General features: G+C 36.9%; 1 protein-coding gene across 2 annotated transcripts in view; it reads right to left on the bottom strand.

Moving 5' to 3' along the window:
* MBOAT1 (membrane bound glycerophospholipid O-acyltransferase 1) overlaps window positions 1–20,722 on the bottom strand; it is a 136,953-nt gene that overhangs the window by 73,562 nt on the left and 42,669 nt on the right. For both annotated transcript variants that reach the window (XM_074206962.1, XM_074206961.1), the window contains exons 2-3: window positions 1,902–2,047; window positions 292–369 (exon numbers count right to left, since the gene is read on the bottom strand). In XM_074206962.1, coding sequence (XP_074063063.1) covers window positions 292–369; window positions 1,902–2,047 — 224 coding nt within the window. The remainder of the gene's footprint in view (window positions 1–291; window positions 370–1,901; window positions 2,048–20,722) is intronic.

Below are 20,722 nucleotides of genomic sequence, written 5' to 3'. Positions count from 1 at the left end.
TCCTATATAGTACCTTGCACAGATTTGATGATGAAAAATTTTTGCCTTTCAATAAATAAATACTTATTGATAATATTGAATCTGCTCAAGTAAACCTTGTCTTAAACTATACAATAATCAAGAGAAGGATGGTACCTCACCAAATCAGAATGAGAAATAACAAATAAGTAAACATTATTGATATTGATTCCTCTTAGAGTTGGAAACTGAGGCCCCTACATCCCAGAGAGAGAGAGTACTGTAAAGCTTCAAAGGAATCATAATTTTTCATTTTCATCAATGTACTCTCACCTGTGAATGTTTCGTGCACTTGCAGTAATCAGGATCCCATAACATATAAACACCAACACAAACAGGTGTATGGAATACCTTAAATTAAAATACAAAGAAAAAAAGTCATACAAAATCTCTGAAGCTCATAAAATTTAGTGATAGCAAGTCTATCAGTTATTCATTGATCAACCCCCAAATCAACTAAAACTTCTTTTGTATAGGTCTTTTATATATTTATTCCAAGGGAAAATAACAAATCAACTAGTAATCATTCTATGAGTTAAAGAGATTGGATTCTAAAGTGACTCAAGGACCTGAGGTTATTATTTGTAAAGTCTACTAATTAAGTTCCAATGGTCCATTGTAGTAAGCAGACTTTATAATGATTCACGTCAATGTTTTATATAGAATTGATAGTCTGGAAGAGAAGAATACCTTAATAATAAACAAAGCATTCTAAGTTTATAGGTAAGCAAGACTGGATTTCAGAGGGCTTGTCCCTTGTGATTGTTCTAAAGAGTAGGATGTAAGTTAGTTTGAGGACAAAAACTCATTTTTTTTAATCTCTGTATCACCAAGATCAAACACAAACTTTGCATATAGCAGGAATTTCATAAGTATTCTTTGAACTAAAATGATCTGAAATCTGTTTTCTTTTTTTTTTTTGCAAGGCAAATGGGGTTAAGTGGCTTGCCCAAGGCCACATGGCTAGGTAATTATTAAGTGTCTGAGACCAGACTTGAACCCAGGTACTTCTGACTCCAGGGCTGGTGCTTTATCCACTATGCCACCTAGCCACCCCTTGAAATCTGTTTTCTTATGCCATATATATTCTGAGAGGGAAACTATATACCACATTCCTCCTCTGTTCTACCTACCTTTAGTCCATACTTCTGAGTGACATAAAATTCTCAGAAGGGTAATAATCTTAAATCCTGATCCTCCTGATTTCATTTAAATAAGATTTTATCTGGCCTCCTGTATAGAACTTTTATACTGTCAATCAGCCTCCTTAAAACAAGACAAATAGCAAATCTTCCCATGATATGAGAAGACTATACTTTGCTTCACTTAAGCCAACTAACAGAAATGATAAGAAAGTCATTTGAGTTTAAGATTAGATCTTGCCTTGAATTTGATAAAGGAAGAAAGCAAAGATTAAACATGAGACAACTACTAGATAAGAATGTTCCCATTAAACAGGTAAAGAAAGAACACCAGGTAAATAGTCTTTTCTGTCAAAGAGATGGTGTTCTTTCCCTTAGACCTTTATCACTGGAAACTTGGCTCTAAGTAAACTGTCTAAATAGAAAGAAAGATTAACCACATTTCTTTAATAGTACCCATGAAAAAAAAATACACAAATATGAATTGTATATATGAAATGTGTCTGCAAAAAAGAAAAAAAAATTCATGCCACCTTTTTTTTTTTGCTCATTCGTATCTGTCTCTATGGAAGAAAATTTTCACAATGTTCAACTAGTAAGATGAAAGTCCTTTGGAAGGACTCTCAAGCTAAAGCAACTGACTAGTTGACTAGCACTGTAAATAAATGGAATTTTCGAGTAGTGGTAGCTAGATATTTATCCAAATGGTAAGCAATAGTACTATTGAAGTTTGATACTCACCATCCAAAGCAAAAGATGACAAAATAGATTCCAAAAATGGCAGCAAAGGCATGGCGGACAGCAGAGCTTGCTTTTTCAGGACTCAGGTAGATGCGAAACCAAAAAGCAGCAAGTAAAGCAAAGAGTTGGCATGCCACAAAATTCACCTGGAAAAACAAAGGTTAAGTTTACATCCCTTCATTACACAGATGTTTGTGTACATAAGTGATCATACATCTTAGTTTTTTTAGACTTTAGGTAAGATCTCAGTTCTCCCCAATCTGGCACCTACTTCAGGTGAGTATGAAAGACTGGGCCTCATTGTGGAGGGTGGGGGGTGGGGAGAGAGAGGAATGATGAATACAGATACTCTTGTTTTTTCAGTCACTAAAAACCAGTGAAAGTTTCTTTTCTACCTTTACCAAAAGTGTTTATTATTTAATGTCAAGATGAAATTTAAACTCATCATAAATTAATTGTCTATTTGCTTTAATCAGCAATCTAACTTAACAATTTTAAATCATAGATTTACTAATTTCCTCTCCCTAAGGGAAATAGCAAATATCCTCATGTAAGGGTTCAACTGTTATACCCCTAAAGGGTGCCAAAAAAAAGATCTTTCTGTCCTAGGCATTTGATTGCTATCAAAATCACTTTCATCAAATAGTCTTTAGACTTTCTCTCAAAATGATAGATGAATATCATTTAAGCAACATTTAAATTCAGCTTTATTTCCTTTTTAGATTTAGTTTAGAAGCAGATGTTGTACTGCTTTAAGTTTTACATGTCAAAACAGTTAAATAATACAAAATAAATCACTTTCCTAGGAAATCTTCAATGACCTCCTCTATTATATGGTACATTTTATGGAGGGGAGGGGAAGTGAAAATATACAATAATGCCCTGAGCCTGAGAGAGAAGATTACTTTAATCCTAAAAAAATATTATCTCTATTCTGAACTTAGATAAATTAGGTTCCAGACACACAGAGAAAGCTAACCATTAATTAAAACAAGAAACAGAAATTATCCATTTGTTTTACATAATTGCAACGTTTTTCCTGAATATTCCATCTAAATACTTCAGAAGTGATTCATGTAGAGGGTACTCAACCAAAAGAGAATTAAAGAATGTATAAACATTAGACTAAACTTAGATACCAACAATGGTTTCCAGTGAACTAACTGCACTGTCATCAATGTGATTGCCTAACTGGAAAATCCTGCGCCTTAGGGCTCTAGCAAAATACCACTAGAGCTAATCCATTTTCCCACATTGAAACTACAATGTTCTGACCATTTTTTTTTTCACAAATACAATCAAACCAGCAAAATGCTATTCCAAGAATTCATGGTCTTCTTGAAAATATTTGCTGAATTCATCCCTCATGCAATTGCACCCCTCCTCTCCTCCTAACTCCTCTGTTTCTGTTAGTGGCATCCCCATTCTCAATCAACCAGGTTCAAAAATGGGGAGAGTCAGCAAGTGGTTGAATATAAGGTCTCTCTTCATTATTTAGGGGACATACTTCTCCATTCTTATTGCAGAAAAAACAAAAAAAAAAATGTCCTTTCAATCATTTTCTCAATTCTCCCTTTATGGGACATGAAAAGCCACCAGGATCAGACTCACATGGTTTCACCTATAATGATAAATATTGTCCCAACCCAATAAACAGACCTATCAACATTTGTTCAGTTGGGTAATGACCAAGAGTTGGATCCAATCAGCAAAGATCCTCTTATCTGTAATAACTTTCTTGAGACTGATCTGACTTTCTTATCTGGGTACCCAGAATGATCTGAATAAAATGGACTGTACTAATAGGCTTTTCTGAAGATTCCATGTAAGATTCCTCTTCAGACAAGTCTTTCTCAAGGACTTAACTGGAGAATTTTTTCCTACTTTGGGAAATCTAAACTCTTCCTTTTAATAGAACCTCTCACTGTTATCATGTGGTGGCTCTCTCTGTCCTTTGTATTGTCACAATTTGAACCCAATCACTCATAGTACACACACAGCATAGTCGGTACAAACTTGGTAACCAAGAGCTAAAGTAAAAAGAGGAGAGTAGGAAAGGAAGCTCCCCAATAAACTATAAAAGAGAAAGGTGATATCAAAACAGTGGCCATTTGTGTCCACAGACCAGTTATCTTCCCAGGATGGCTGATGTGGATCAAAGTTGACAATGTCCCCACTGCATCACAAGAATAGAACATTACCACCTTCAACATCCCAGACAATGGCAAAAATGGCTTAGTGGTACAAGAGTCAGGCAAGAAAGACTGCAACTTTTCTATATATGAGTAGCATGATATTGCAGAAAGAGCTAGAAAGAGAAATTCCATTCAAAGTAACCTCAAACAATGTAAAATGTCTGGGAGTCTATTTGCCAAGGCAGACTCAGAATTTTTTTGAAAATAATTATAAAACACTTCTCATACAAATTAAATCAAATTTAAATAACTGGGAAAACATCAACTGTTCATGGATAGGTAGAGCTAATATAATAAAAATGACAATTCTACCAAAACTAAACTACCTGTTTAGTGCCCTACCAATCAAAATTCCAAAAAATTACTTTAATGAGTTAGAAAAAGTTGTAAGTAAATTCATATGGAGGAATAAAAAGTCAAGAATTTCAAGGGATTTAATGGGGGAAAAAGTACAAAAGAAGGGGGCTTAGCCCTACCTGATCTAAAATTATATTATAAAGCATCAGTCATCAAAATTGTCTGGTATTAGCTAAGAAATAGAGTGGTGGACCAGTGGACTAGGTGCAATAGCAGGAAATGATTATAGTAATCTGCTGTTTGATAAACCCAAAGAGTCCAGCCATTGGCATAAAAACTCTCTTTGATAAAAACTGCCAGTAAAATTGGAAGTTTGTATGGAAGAAACTTAGAATAGATCAAACACCTCACACCCTATACCAAGATAAGATCCAAATGGATATAGTATCTAGACATTAAAAAAACACTACGATAAGCAAATTAGAAGATCAAGGACTAGTTTACCTGTCAGATCTATGGAAAGGGAAGCAGTTTATGACTAAGGAAGAAATGGAGAACATCACTAAAAACAAACTAGTTGATTTCAATTACATTAAATTAAAAAGCTTTTGCACAGACAAAACCACTGTAACCAAGATGAAAAGAAATGTAGTAAACTGGGAAACAATCTTCACAACTAATGTTTCTGACAAAGGACTCATTTCTAAAATATACAGAGAACTGAGTCATATTTTTAAAACAAAAAGCCATTCCCCAATTGACAAATGGTCAAAGGATATGCAAAGGCAATTTACAGATGAGGAGATCAAAGCAATCCATAGCCATATGAAAAAATGCTCTAAATCATTAATTATTAGAGAAATTCAAATTAAAGCTTCTCTGAGGTACCACCTCACACTTCTCAGATTGGCCAGTATGACCAGGAAGGATAATGATCATTGTTGGAAGGGATGTGGGAAATCTGGGACACTATTACACTGTTGGTGGAGCTGTGAACTCATCCAACCCTTCTGGAGAGCTATTTGGAACTATGCCCAAAGGGCAACAAAAATGTGCATACCCTTTTACCCAGCAATACCACTACTGGGTCTATACCCTGAAGAGATGAGGAAAAAGGGTAAAAACATTACTTGTACAAAAATATTTATAGCAGCCCTTTTTTGTGGTGGCAAAGAAATGGAGATCAAGTAAATGTCCTTCAATTGGGGAATGGCTTAGCAAACTGTGGTATATGTATGTCATGGAACACTATTGTTCTATTAGAAACCAGGAGGGATGAGAATTCAGGGAAGCCTGGAGGGACTTGCATGAACTAATGCTGAGTGAGATGAGTAGAACCAGAAAAAAACTGTAGGACCTAACAGCAACATGGGGCCATGATCAACCTTGATGGATTCATTGATTCCATCAGTGCAACAATCAGGGACAATTTTGTGCTGTCTGCAATGGAGAATATCATCTGTATCCAGATAAAGAATCATGGAGTTTGAACAAAGACCAAGGACTATTACCTTAAATTTAGAAAAAAAAAAAAACCCATATCTTATTGTCTGATCTTGCTGTCTCTTGTATGTTATGTTTCTTCCTTAAGGATATGATTTCTCTCTCATCATACTCAATTTGGATCAATATATACCATTGAAACAATGTAAAGACTGACAAATTGCCTTCTTTGGAGGGTGAGGGGAAGAAAATAAGATTAGGGGGAAAATTGCAAAATTGTAAAACTCAAAATAACTAAAATCTTTAAAAAGAAAAGAAAGAAAGAAATGAGAGATGGGGCAGAGCTAGAGGCAGATGCAGATCTACAAGATATATATATACAGATCTATCACCTGAATGAATGAAAGCATTTTCCCTAAACAGAGAAGCCAGGGGTACAGAGGAGCAGAAAGATACTGAGGCTTTGAGGGGTGATCAAGTATGTCCATAGGACAGCTGAATAGTGCTTGAATGAAAAGGATGAGGGATGGCTATTAAAAGGAAGGAGTATTTCAGAGATCATCCTCATATCATCAAAACCATAGGGAGATTATATTCAGGCTAAAACCTGGTGTTGAAGGTGCCAGACAGGAGCAGAGACTTGGTGTTCTTATCTCCACAAAAGAAAAAAATTGTTTCTAAGAAATGGAGAGAACTGAAGTAGGTTTCTCAGAGTATCCTTGGTCTCTAACTGCCTCTCTATCTTTGCTGGGGTTTGCTGAGAACTCCCAGGGTGGCTGGTTCTGGGACAGGAAGACTTTGCCATTTATTTCCCTCTCATTAAATTATCCTTCTATGACCCAGTTTACCACTAGGATGACAGAGATGACAGTCACAACAACTAAAGGGAGGCTAGTCTGCAAAATGACTGGAAATGGATGGTACTGAACAATTTCTCACAAAAATTCTCTGACTGATCCAAAAGTCTTTGCATATGTGAATATCCTAGAGCCAACACAGGGAATCAAAAAACCTATTCAGAGTCTTCTTAAAGAAATGACTGCGAGGATTCCAGCCAAGATGGCAGAGAGAAGACAGGCACAGTTCTAAAGTATCCTGATCTCTTCCCCATCTATCACATGAAACAAACCTCTTAAAAGAAATCCGAACCAGGAAACCCAGAAAGAAAAGCCAGGAGAGGAAAATCTACCTCAGGATTTGTCTCCCGCAGCAGCCTTGGCTGAGTACCGGCAGGTGAGTCTGAGCTCCGAGGGAAGATCAGCCAGATCAACAGCTCAATCGGAACCGGGAGTCTGAGGGCCCGAGAGCCGGACCTGCTGGATCAGCGGTGGGGCTGGATGAAGGGGAATTGGGTCCACGGGGAAGCAGAGGCACTAGTGTTTGTGCTGTCCCCCTGAAGCTTGGGGAAGGGGCTGCGGGGAGAGGTCTGGTGCAGGACAGCTGTGGACACCATCCCTGGGCTCCTAAGGTCTGAGAAACTCTTGAGTCCACACCCCCATTGCACAGAGGCCTCCTCCCAAACAAATGCAAATTACTTCTGCCTCAGGCCCAGGTGTGTGAGCAAAAGAACCAGCCCAGCTGAGGAATCACCTCAGGCCAGGGTAAAGCCCACCATTGATTGAAGGCAAAAGAATTCAATAGCTCCAATTCCTTCCCTCAAGCAAAGGGAGAAGACCTCTCAACCAAGGTCACAAACACCCCAGAGAGGGCAACCAGCACCTCCTACTGGGAAGCCAGAGAAACTGCACTCAGTAAAGCCTTTAGAGATCCCAAGCCCAGGTGAACCAGCCCCACCCAACTCAAGGTCTTAGCATAAGGAAGAAGGGTCAGCAGATAGGTGGATCCATAGAAAAATTCCTGGAAGGGAAAGACCCCAACCCAGAGAGACCTGGAACATCTGAGGAGAATACAATCTGGTCTCCAGCACAGAAAGACTTCCTTGAAGAAATAAGGAAGGAGTTTAAAAATCAACTGGAAAATTTGGGGGAGACAATACCTTGCAACAAGAAAACAAAACCTTAGAAAGTAGAATTGGACAAACACAAAAGGAGAATAAATCTCTCAGATCATCAATTAGACAATTACAAAATGAGAATAATTCTCTCAGATCCTCAAATGAGCAAATGCAAAAAAAAAATAAATCTCTCAAAACCTCAATTGGTCAAATGGAAAGCTCTTTCAAAAGTAGAATTGACCTATTGGGAAAGGTTAATGAAGAAAACTCCTCCCCCCCAAAAAAAATGGAGTCTACAGAAACTTAATGACTCCACGAGACAGCAAGAGTCAGTTAAACAAAAATCAAAAAATAGAAAAAATAGAAGCAAATGTGAAATACCTCATCAACAAAACCACTGACCTTGAGAATAGATCAAGGAGGGGCAACCTGAAAATTATAGGACTTCCTGAAAACATTGAAGAGAAAAAAAGCCTGGACTTAATATTACAGGATCTAGTGATGGAAAACTGCCCTGACATCATCGAATCGGAGGGCAAAGTAGTTATTGAAAGAGTACATCGATCCCCACCAGAAAAAGATCCTAAAATGAAAACACCAAGGAATGTTGTGGCCAAACTCCAGAACTATCAGATAAAAGAGAAAATCCAGCCAGAAAGAAACAATTTAAATATCAAGGAGCCACAGTAAGGATCACGCAGGACCTGGCTGCATCAACTTTAAGGGATCGAAGGGCCTGGAACGAGATATTTCAAAGAGCACAGGAGCTTGGAATGCAGGCAAGAATCTACTTTCCTGTAAAGCTGAGCCTTCTCTTCCAGGGAAAGAGATGGACATTTAATGAAATGGAAGGATTCCAAAAATTTCTGATGAAAAGACCAGAGCTAAACAGAAAATTTGGATATCAAACAGGAGGTTCAAGAGACACATGAAAAGGTAAAAAAAAAAGGGGGGGGGAGGTAAAAGGAAAAAAATGCAATCCAGCAAGTTGAAACTGGCTAAATCCCAGCATGGTGGTGGGGGGGGGGGGGGGGGTAGAGACTCTCATAAATCCTGAGAAATGTAACTCTAACAGAGAGAATATACCTAGCCAGAAATGATGGACATCCATGACCTATCCATGAGACTGATATCTAATGGGATGTAACTGGCTTTAACATCACTGGGGAGAAAGACTCTAATAACTCTCAGGAATTTTGACTCTATTCAACAGAATATACTGAACTACAAGGGACAGACACTCAGAATTTTCTATGACTTAGATAGAATGATCTAAAAAAAAAAAAATACACTACCTCCCTAAAAAGGGGGACAAGAAAGAGACGGGAGGAGGGAGGGGATTGAATGGGACAAATCTCATTACACTAAGAGGTACAAAAAACCTATGGTAATAGAGGGGAAGAAGGGAGTAGAGGAGAAACACCTGAATCTTCTTTTCATCAAACTTGGCTTAAAGTCAACCTACACATACTCAGTTAACTTATAAAACATCTAACCTTTAAAGAAGTAAAAGGGGGAAAAGGGGAAGGGGGGGACAGAGAAAGGGAAGAGGAGTGGAGGAAATAAGGGGAAATAACAAAAGGAAGGGAAGGGAAAAGGGAAAGGGGAAAGAAAGGGGAGGGTGTGATATAGGAGGGCAAACACACTGAAGGGGGTTTTGTTCAAAAACAAAATACTGGGGAATATGGATAAAAGGGGGAAAGGGGGAAAAATACAAACAGAAGGAAGATAGCACAGAGGGCAATAAAGAATTAGTAATCATAACCTTGAATGTGAATGGGATGAACTCTCCCTTAAAACGTAAGCAAATAGAAGAGTGGATCAAAAACCAGAATCCTACAATATGCTGCTTACAAGAAACTCATTTGAAGCAAAGAGATACATATAGAGTTAAGGTAAAAGGTTGGAACAAAATATATTTTGCTTCAGCTGAAGTAAAAAAAGCAGGGGTAGCAATCCTTATCTCAGACAAAGCAGCAGCAAAAATAGCATTAAAAGAGATAAGGAAGGAAACTTTATCCTCCTAAAAGGTACCATAGACAATAAAGTCATTTCAATATTGAATATATATGCACCCAGTGGGACAGCACCCAAATTCTTAGAGGAGAAGCTGAAAGAATTACAGGAAGACATAGACAGCAAAACTCTACTAGTAGGCGACCTCAACCTCCCGCTATCAGATCTAGATAAAACAAATCATAAAATAAACAAGAAAGAAATTAGGGAGGTAAATAGATTGTTTGAAAAATTAGATATGTTAGACTTATGGAAGAAACTGAATGGGGATAGGAAGGAATACACCTTTTTCTAAGCCGTATATGGAACTTATACAAAAATTGACCATATACTAGGACATAAAAACCTAATGATCAACTGCAGAAAGGCAGAAATAGTGAATACATCTTTCTCAGATCACAATGCAATAAAAGTCATATGCAATATTGGACCAAGGAGATATAGACCCAGAGCAAATTGGAAAATGAATAACCTCATCTTAAAAAATGAGTGGACCAAAAAACAAATTATAGAAAGAATTAACCATTTTATCCTAGATAATGATAATAATGAAACAACATACCAAAACCTATGGGATTCATTCAAAGCAACTCTCATGGGATATATTATAGCTCTAAATGCTTATATGAATAAATTGGAGAAAGAGGAAGTCAATGAACTAAACATGCAACTAAAAAAATTAGAGAAAGAACAAATCAAAAATCCCCAATCAAATACCAAATTAGAAATTTTAAAAATTAAAGGAGAAATTAATAAAATTGAAAGCAAAAAAACTATTGAATTAATAAATAAAACCAAAAGTTGGTATTATGAAAAAAACAATAAAATTGATGAACCTCTGGTCAATTTGATTAAAAAAAAGAAAGAAGAAAACCAAATTGCTAGTATTATAAATGAAAAAGGTGAACTCACCACCAATGAGGAGGAAATTAAAGTAATAATTCAAAATTATTTTGCCCAACTTTATGCCAATAAATTTGATAATCTAAGTGAAATGGATGAATATTTACAAAAATATAAGTTGCCCAGATTAAATGAAGAAGAGATTAAATACCTGAACAACCCTATCTCAGAAAAAGAAATTCAACAAGCCATTATTGAGCTCCCTAAAAAGAAATCTCCAGGGCCTGATGGATTCACAAGTGAATTCTACCAAACATTTAAGGAACAATTGGTTCCAATCCTATATAAACTCTTTGGAAAAATAGGGAAAGATGGAACTCTGCCTAACTCTTTCTATGAAACCAGTATGGTACTGTTACCTAAACCAGGAAGAGTTAAAACAGAGAAAGAAAATTATAGACCTATTTCCCTGATGAATATAGGTGCAAAAATCCTAAATAACATCTTAGCAAAATGACTACAACAAGTCATCACTAGGATAATACATTATGATCAAGTAGGATTTATTCCAGGAATGCAGGGTTGGTTCAATATTAGGAAAACTGTTAGTATACTCAATTATATCAATAACCAACCTATCAGAAACCATATGAACATATCAATAGATGCTGAAAAAGCTTTTGTCAAAATACAGCATCCATTCCTATTAAAAACACTAGAGAGTGTAGGAATAAATGGACTGTTCCTTAAAATAATTAGCAGTATCTATCTGAAACCATCAACAAGCATTATACTCAATGGGGAGAAGCTAGAGGCATTCCCAATAAGATCAGAGGTTAAACAAGGGTGCCCATTATCACCACTACTATTCAATATTGTATTAGAAATGTTAGCATCAGCAATTAGAGAAGAAAAAGAAATTAAAGGAATTAGAATTAGGAAGGAAGAGACAAAACTCTCACTATTTGCAGATGACATGATGGTCTACCTAGAGAATCCCAAGAAATCATCTAAAAAACTATGGAAATAATTAGCAATTTTAGCAAAGTTGCAGGTTATAAAATAAAACCCCATAAATCCTCAACTTTCCTATATATGACTAGCAAGAAACAGCAGGAAGAGCTAGAAAGAGAAATTCCATTCAAAGTAACCTCAGACAGTGTAAAATACTTGGGAGTCTATTTGTTTTGACAGACTCAGAATCTTTCTGAAAACAATTATAAAACACTTCTCACACAAATTAAATCAGATTTAAATAACTGGGCAAATATCAACTGCTCATGGATAGGTAGAGCTAATATAATAAAAATGACAATTCTACCAAAACTAAATTATCTGTTTAGTGCCCTACCAATTAAAATTCCAAAAAATTACTTTAATGAGCTAGAAAAAATTGTAAGTAAATTCATATGGAGAAATAAAAAGTCAAGAATTGCCAGGAGCTTAATGAAAAAAAAGAGCAAACAAAGGTGGCTTAGCACTACCTGATCTAAAATTATATTATAAAGCATCAGTCATCAAAACTGTTTGGTATTGGCCAAGAAATAGAGTGGTGGGCCAGTGGAACAGACTAGGTGTAAAAGCAGGAGAGGATTATAGTAATCTGCTGTTTGATAAACCCAAAGAGTCAGGCCACAGGATAAAAACTCCCTCTTTGATAAAAACTGCTGGGATAATTGGAAGTTAGTATGGAAGAAACTTAGATTAGACCAACACCTCACATCCTTTACCAAGATAAGATCCAAATGGTTACAAGACATAGACATAAAAAACAATACTATAAGCAAATTAGAAGATCAAGTACTAGTCTACCTGTCAGATCTATGGAAAGGGGAGCAGTTTATGACTAAGGAAGGATATGCAAAGGCAATATACAGATGAGGAAATCAAAGCAATCCATAGCCATATGAAAAAAATGCTCTAAATCATTAATTATTAGAGAAATGCAAATTAAAGCTTCTCTGAGGTGACACCTCACACCTCTCAGATTGGCCAATATGACCAGGAAGGATAATGATCATTGTTGGAAGGGTTGTGGGAAAGCTGGGACACTATTACACTGTTGGTGGAACTGTGAACTCATCCAACCCTTCTGGAGAGCTATTTGTAACTATGCCCAAAGGGCAACAAAAATATGCATGCCCTTTAATCCAGAAATACCACTACTGGGTCTATACACTGAAGAGATGATGAAAAAGGGTAAAAACTTTACTTGTACAAAAATATTTATAGCAGCCCTGTTTGTGGTGTCAAAGAATTGGAAATCAAGTAAATGTCCTTCAATTGGGGAATGGCTTAGCAAACTGTGGTATATGTATGTCATGGAACACTATTGTTCTATTAGAAACCAGGAGGGAACGGGAGTTCAGGGGAAACCTAGAGGGATTTGCATGAACTGATGCTGAGTGAGATGAGCAGAACCAGAAAGACACTGTACACCCTAACAGCAACATGGGAGTGATGTTCAACCTTGAAGGACTTGCTCATTCCATCAGCGCAACAATTGGGAACAATTTTAGGCTGTCTGCAAAGGAGAGTACCATCTGTATCCAGATAAGGAGCTGTGGAGTTTGAACAAAGTACAAGGACTATTCCCTTTAATTTGGAAAAAAAACCCAGATGTCTTATGGTTTGATCTGGTTACCTCTGAAAATTCTGTTCTCTTTAAGGATATGATTTCTCTCTCATCACACCCAATTTGGATCGAGGTACAACATGGAAACAAAGTAAAGACTGATGGAGTGTTATCTGTGGGGTGAGGGTGGGGGAGGGAAGCAAGATTGGGGGAAAACTGTAAAACTCAAATAATATCTTTAATAAAAATTAAAAAAAAAAAGAAATGACTGCAAAAGACAAGGAATTTCCAGAACACTATATAAGGAATAGCAAGGTAAACAAAGGTACCCTTTCTTGGTTTTTGCTGTTTTGATAACTGCTGGCTGAAACCATACAACCAACAAAACTATCATTAACCAATCAGCCATGTTGTAACAGGATTTGAATACTTTGGTCAACAATACTTTGGTCAGCTTTGGTCAACAAAGCTGCCTTAACAATATTATCTATAATTGTCTGGAGAACTAACAAATTCTCCAGGTATTATAAACTAGAAGCAGTCTGATTAAAGGGGACTAAGTGCCCTAATGGGGCCATTTGAAGTTTCGGTCCAGATGGCATCAGTAATGCAAAAGATTTCCTACATGTAAATGTTTTATAGACTCTTTTCTGAGTCCTCTCCCTGATGTGGAAAATAGTTTTAATTTGAACCCATATGCTCTGATATTACTCTAAATGCCACTATAAAATATACACACTATACCCCCTATATTAATCTGACCTCAGACATTAACTCACTGTGTGACCCTCACAAGTCACTTGACCTTTGTCTGCCTCATCTGTAAAATGTTTATAGAGACAGAGCCAAGACAGCAGAGTAAAGACAGGGACTTTGTCAGAGCTCTCTCCCAAAGTACTTAAAATACCTTTAAATCATGACTCTGACCAAATTCTAGAGTGGCAGAACCCACATAAGCCTGAGTGAAACAATTTTTCAGCCCACGACAACTTGGAAGACCGACAGGAATGGTCTGTTGCACTGGTTTAACAAAGGACCCATAGTATAGCCCAGATCACACCAGAACAAACCAGCCCTAGTCATCCAGGAACAGACCCCAGGGTACCTGAATCCCTGGGGCACCTGGGTCCCTGGATGGTACCTGAGTTTGTGGCAGCAATTGAGGTTTTCAGACCTTTCAGTCCAGGCATTACCAAGGACAAATGGGAAGGTCAACAGAAAACTCTACCATAACAGAGTAAGAGAGGAGCCCAGTTGAACACAGGCCTCAGGGGCCCAGGAGCAGGCCTGGGGAGTCACCTCACAGGAAGACAAAGGCTACTGTTTCCAGAGAGCTCAGCCCACAGATGATAAGGGTGGGGGGGGGGAGTTAGGGGAGATTGCTGAGGTCTCTTTGCTATCCCTAAGATAGGACTCTGTTACTCCACCCATTCTAAGGTCCAAGTTACTCTGGGAGCCCAATCTCACAAAAAAAGAACAGAGGTACAATACAGCTTCCTGCCTGCAGTAGAGCAGGGACTCTTCTCAAGGTTTCAGGCAGAAAGGAGTGCTTGTGGTCATCCACAGACCAGAGCACAGGTCAAGAGAGCCTCTCATAAGACCTTAGAGGAAGTGCAAATTTGCAGATCCCTGGGGGATATCCCTGAAAACAGTTGCAAAAACCCTCAAAAGCCTGGGATAGTGTGTTCTCCACCCTGGAAGCAGAGCCCACCTTAAAAAAGTAAAAATCAAGTCAAGAATCTAGGGGAAAGAGCAAACAACAGAAGAAAAATCCAACCTTGTACAATTACTTTGGTCCTATAGAGAATAAAAATACATACTCAGAAGATAACAAATTCAAGGCTCCTACATCCAAAGTCTCAAAAAAAATATAAATTGGTCTCAGGCTATGGAAGAACTTACAAAAGATTTTTGAAATTCAAATAAGGGAAATAGAAGAAAAATTGGAAAGAAAAATGAGAGCTATGTGGGAAAATCATGAAAACCAAGTCAGCAGCTTGGTGAAGGACATACAAAAAATTACTGAATCAAATAACATCTTAAAAACCAGTTTGGGTCGAATGGAGAAAGCAGTCCAAAAGGTCAATGAGGACCTTTTGGTCCTTAAAAAGCAGCTTGATCAGATGGAAAAGGAGATACAAAAGTTCTCTACAAAAATAATTCCTTAAAATGTAAAAAGCTAAGGGAAGTTAATGACTTTGTAAGAAATCAAAAAACAATAAAACAAAATGAAGAATGAAAAACTCAAAATGTGAAATATCTTATTGGAAAAACAACTGACCTGTAAAATAGATAGAGAAGAGATAATTTTAAAAATTATTGATCTACCTAAAATTCATGACCAAAAAAAAAAAACAGCCTAGATGTCATATTTCAAGAAATTCTCCAGGAAAACTGCTCTGATATTCTAGAAGCAAAGGGTAAAATAGAAATTGAAAGAATCCACCAGTCAACTCGTGAAAGAAATCCCAGGAATATTCCAGGAATATTATATCCAAATTTCAGAATTCCTAAGTCAAAGAGAAAATATTACAAGCAACCAGAAAAGAAATAATTCAAATATTGTGGAGCTATGGTCAGGATAACACAAGATTTGGCAATTTCTACTTTAAGAGTTCAGAGGGCTTAGAATATGATATTCTGGAAGGTAAAGAACTTGGGAATCAACTATGCAGCAAAACTGAACATCCTCTTTTAGGTGAAAAGATCCAGTGAAATAGGGGACTTCCGAACTTTCCTGATGAAATGTCTAGGGCTAAAGAGAAAGTCTGATCTTCAAGTACAGGACTCAGGTGGAGCATAGAATGGGAAAGGCAAATTTTAAAGGATTTAATGGTGTTGAACTGCTTGTATTCCTACATGGGGCAATGATACTGGTAACTAATATGAACCTTCTCATTTATTAGAACAATTAGGAGCAGCATATATAGAAAATGCACAGGAGGGAATTGAATATGAAGGTATAATATACTAAAAACGTTGGAGTAAATAGGGGAGAAAGGAACATACTGGAAGAAAAGAAAAGGAAAGATAGAATGGAATAAGTTATTTCACATAAAAGAGGCAAGAAAAAGCTTTTGCAGTGAAGTGGAAATGGGGGAGGGGGGAAGGTAAGGGGAAACAAGTGAGCTTTACTTTCATCAGAAGTAGCTCAGAGGGCGGCTAGGTGGCGCAGTGGATAAAGCACTGGCCCTGGAGTCAGGAGTACCTGGGGTCAAATCCGGTCTCAGACACTTAATAATTACCTAGCTGTGTGGCCTTGGGCAAGCCACTTAACCCCATTTGCCTTGCAAAAACCTAAAAAAAAAAAAGTAGCTCAGAGAGGGAATAACATACACATGCAATTGGATATAGAAATCTGTCTTACCTTAAAGGAAAATAGAAGAAAGGGATGGAAGAAAGGGGACAAGGAAGGGGAGGGAGAGCTGTAAGTGAAAGAAGGAGAGGGAGTCAGTTTCAATACACTTTTGAGGAGGGATAAGGTAAAAGGAGAGAAAAATGGAATAAATGGGGATGGAGGAGAATAGGATGGAGAGAAATACAGCTAGCAATAGCAACTGTGGGAAAAAAATTCTCTCATGGACATATAATAAAGAATATTATCCATCCCAAAGACAGAGCTGATGGTGTCTGAATATAAAGACTGAAGCACACTTTTTTTCCTCATTTTATTTTTCATAAAGTTCCTCTTTTTTTTGGGGGGGTAGGTTATATTTACTTTTACAACATAACAATTGTAGTAATGTTTTTCATGCCTACATATTTTTAACCTATACCATGTAACTTGCTTTCTCAATGTAGGAAGTGGAGTGGGAGGAGGGGAGAGAATTTGGAATTCATGGTTTTGGAAATGTTGACACATTTTCAATAAAATAAATAAATAAAAATGAGGATATCAATAGCACCTACTCCTGAGATTTGTTGTAAGGATCAATAATTGTAAATCCCTTAGCACAGTTCCCAGTACATCATGATGGTATATAAATGTTAGCAGTTATTGTGAATTATGTATCTTTTTTTTTAAATCTATCCCAACTGAATAACCAGTCTGACAACCTATATATGACTTACTATATGAGTTTGAAAAATTATTACAACTTAGTCAAGATTGCAAATCTTTACTCACACAGTGAGTAACCCAACAAAGCCACAGATTTGTCCAGGAGAACATGACATCATTCTCCCAACTCTGGAGGCTCTTACCAAGAGGTATGCCGCCAGAACAGAGAAGGAAGTTTATTTTCTCCAAAACAGGTCAATATGGCAATATTTACTGATACCTACTGTATAACTGATAGTTAGGTGACACTGTAGACAGAATAGTGGGACTGGAGTTCAAATGCAGTGCCCATTTACTTACTAACTGTGTGATTCAGGACAAGTCACCTAACCCTATTTGTCTCAGTTTCCTCATCTGTAAAGTGAGCTGGAGAAGGATAAAGCAAAGCACTCTGGTATCTTTGTCAAGACAATCCCAAATGGGGTCACAACTGAAACAAAAGGAATAGCACAACAACATTGTACTACCAGGCATGAGAAGATACAAAAAAGAAGAATAAGTCATAGACCCTGCCTTCAAAGTATTCATATTCTAGCTGGTGACAAGATATACAAAAATGACTTTAAAACATTTAGAAAAGTGAAACAAGCAAAAATTAATAAAAGGTATTAAATACTGAAGGATATACAGTAGCAACTGGGATTAGCTAAAGTTGATAAAGGTGGCTTTGTCACATAGGTGGTAAAGTGACAGGCCTGGAATCAAGAAGACCTGAGGTCAAATATGACCTCCCTATCCCTGTGACACTGAGCAAATACCTTTATTCCTGACAACCTCAGTTTTCTCAATGACAAAATAGATATGCAATACCTCCCAGGATCATTGTAAATATCAAATGAGATAATATTTGTAATGCAAAGTAGGTACTTATGTCCTTCCTTTCTCCAAGTACCTTCTTTGGGTGACACCCTGAAGATTGTCCAGTTCAATTTGGCTTAGAGGTCCAAGGTCATATAGGTGACAAATAACAGCTGAATTTTAAACTCTGATCCCCTGATTTTAATCTAGTGATAAATCACACTGTTTAATTTTTCCCCCAATTCCTATGACAGTTGGATTTTGCATTTGGCAAAATAAGTAATCCATTCCCAACCTTTCCAAGTGACCCCACACCAATCTAAATGAAGAGAAATGTGCTCCTATCCAAAAGAAAGTGAGGAAAAAGCAACTGTGTCAAACTTTGGAAAGTAAGCCTCTGTCCCCAGATGATACAGACTTTAAAGCTAAGAGCTTCTTAAGCACATAGACTACATAAGGTTTCTTTACTCATCAGAAAGAACTGAAAATCAAAGAAAGATGGGGCATCATGAGTAGAACAGAAAAACTACTTCCTACATAACATATCCTTACAAACTTAGGAAAGGAAGCCCCTTTAGCCATCAAAGAAAATGGCCTATGACTGATCCAATCAATCAATCAGTAATCATTTATCAAGTTCTTACTACATGGCTTCATTGTGCTCCCAGAAGAAAGTATTATCTGATGTCTCCCAGTTCCTCCCTCCTCTTCCCCAAAGCACCTTATGTCATAGTCAAGCTAATGACTATAATTTTTCTCCTAGTATTTAGGGTCACTCAGACATTAGTTCTTCCACAAGTAACAAAAACAGAAACAAGTCATTGAGTCACTATATCTCCTACAAATAAAGCATATAAAGCAAGTTAATCATTTTTCAAATACTCTGTACAAAGAGGTTCAGCAGCTCTCAGCTCCCCAACATGCAAGAATAACAATTTTATCAGGATGCAAAGGGAATGAAAAATGTATGCTCCTTTAGAAAACTTCACTTTTTTTTAATTCACACTTTCAAAGTTTTTCTTTTCCTCTGATTCACTCCAGAGCAGGAGGGCAAAACTATCCTTCCAGTCTTGAAATTCAGCAATTTGTTCTTCACAATCAAAGTATTGTTTTAGTATTTGTATATAAGGAAACAATGCAGCATGGAACAGTGCAGATGTTCTGCTTAGCCTCCCAAATATAAGCTAGACTGATATAATCCACACTTAATAAATAGCTAGATTTTCCACAACTCTTGTGAGATTTTAGGGAAATAAAACACACATGTTTTTAAGGTATACCAAAGCATTAAACTTCAAAGGAGTGATCATAGAATCATTTTCTAATCATGGTTTAAAATGAATTCTTCCCTAATGCTATGTAGGTTGGAATTGGTTCTTTCCCCCCTCTCTTTTCACTGATAATCTCTGTTTCAGGAATAAGAAACTTTGCCATAAAATAAAAAAAAAAATTCACACACTCCCCTTTGCCTCAAAAAAAAATATGAGTACACTGTTTTCAACAAATGACAAAAATGAATACTCTATGACAATGACCCCTGCTTCAGAACTTACCAGTGAAGAGCAGGCGATCCTTTTCTCTCTGGAATGTCTCTTCTGTGAACACTGCCTTATATGTGGTAGATTAGAATAGCTCCAAAGACAAACCAGACTAATTAAACAATCTCTTTATTTAAACAAGTCATGCTTTTATTGGAGATGGTATCTCCTTGGCAAGTAGGAAAAGAGAGAAGTTGAAATTTGAATATTATAAATAAAAATCTTAAATCAAGAAAGGGAGATCACTGAAAACAAGCTCATTTTCCAATTTTTTAATAATTTTACATTGCCTTTTTTGCTGTCACCTCAGGCCACCACCCCACCCTTTATCCATTCTCTTGTATAGTAAATGAATCCTTTGTACATTTTCATTCCAAACTCTTTCAGGCCTGTCAGCAAAAAATGCCTTTGCTTTGTAAACAGCCAATTTCTTCCATGCTCCAGCAGACAAGCAAATATTGAAGAAAAAAAAAGTTTTATGATCAGTTTGCATAATTTCTATCCAGAGGAATCTTCCAATTGACTTACATTGATTCTCATTATTCCACAAGGGGAAAAATACTAACAAATGAGATGACTCTAGTCACTCAATTAAAGTCTCTGCTATGATATGTGAAAAAAAATAAGTTACACATGCTTCTTGCTCTCCAAGACAGAAGATAAATGAATGATATTCCCACAGGAGCTATTAGAGAATCTTCCATGACAAAATGAATTATAACTTAAGCCAGCATCATGCCAAGCTCCTTTGATTTTCTTTTTAAAGAAAGAAGTATCTCACATATCTGTCAAAACTCAATCATCAAGCAACAAAAGTGTTAACTTAAAAGGGCTTTATACCTTTTAACACTTCAGGGTGAGCAGATTCAAACTACAACTTTTCTTGGGTCTCTTTGAATTTCTATTGAAAGATTGATCATTTTTCCTTCTTTAAAAAATATTTTTATTTATCTCAATAAATATTTTCTAATTTCATGAAAATTTTTTAGCAATTATTTCTTTTAAAATTTGGAGTTTCAGGGTAGCTAGGTGGTACAGTGGGGTGGGCTGGGTGGTAGAGTGGATAGAGCATCAGCCCTGGAATCAGGAGTACCTGAGTTCA

The sequence above is a fragment of the Macrotis lagotis genome, chromosome X (assembly GCF_037893015.1).
Source record: "Macrotis lagotis isolate mMagLag1 chromosome X, bilby.v1.9.chrom.fasta, whole genome shotgun sequence".
Classification (NCBI taxonomy): Eukaryota; Metazoa; Chordata; class Mammalia; order Peramelemorphia; family Peramelidae; genus Macrotis; species Macrotis lagotis.
This window is presented reverse-complemented; position numbering and strand designations above follow the sequence as displayed.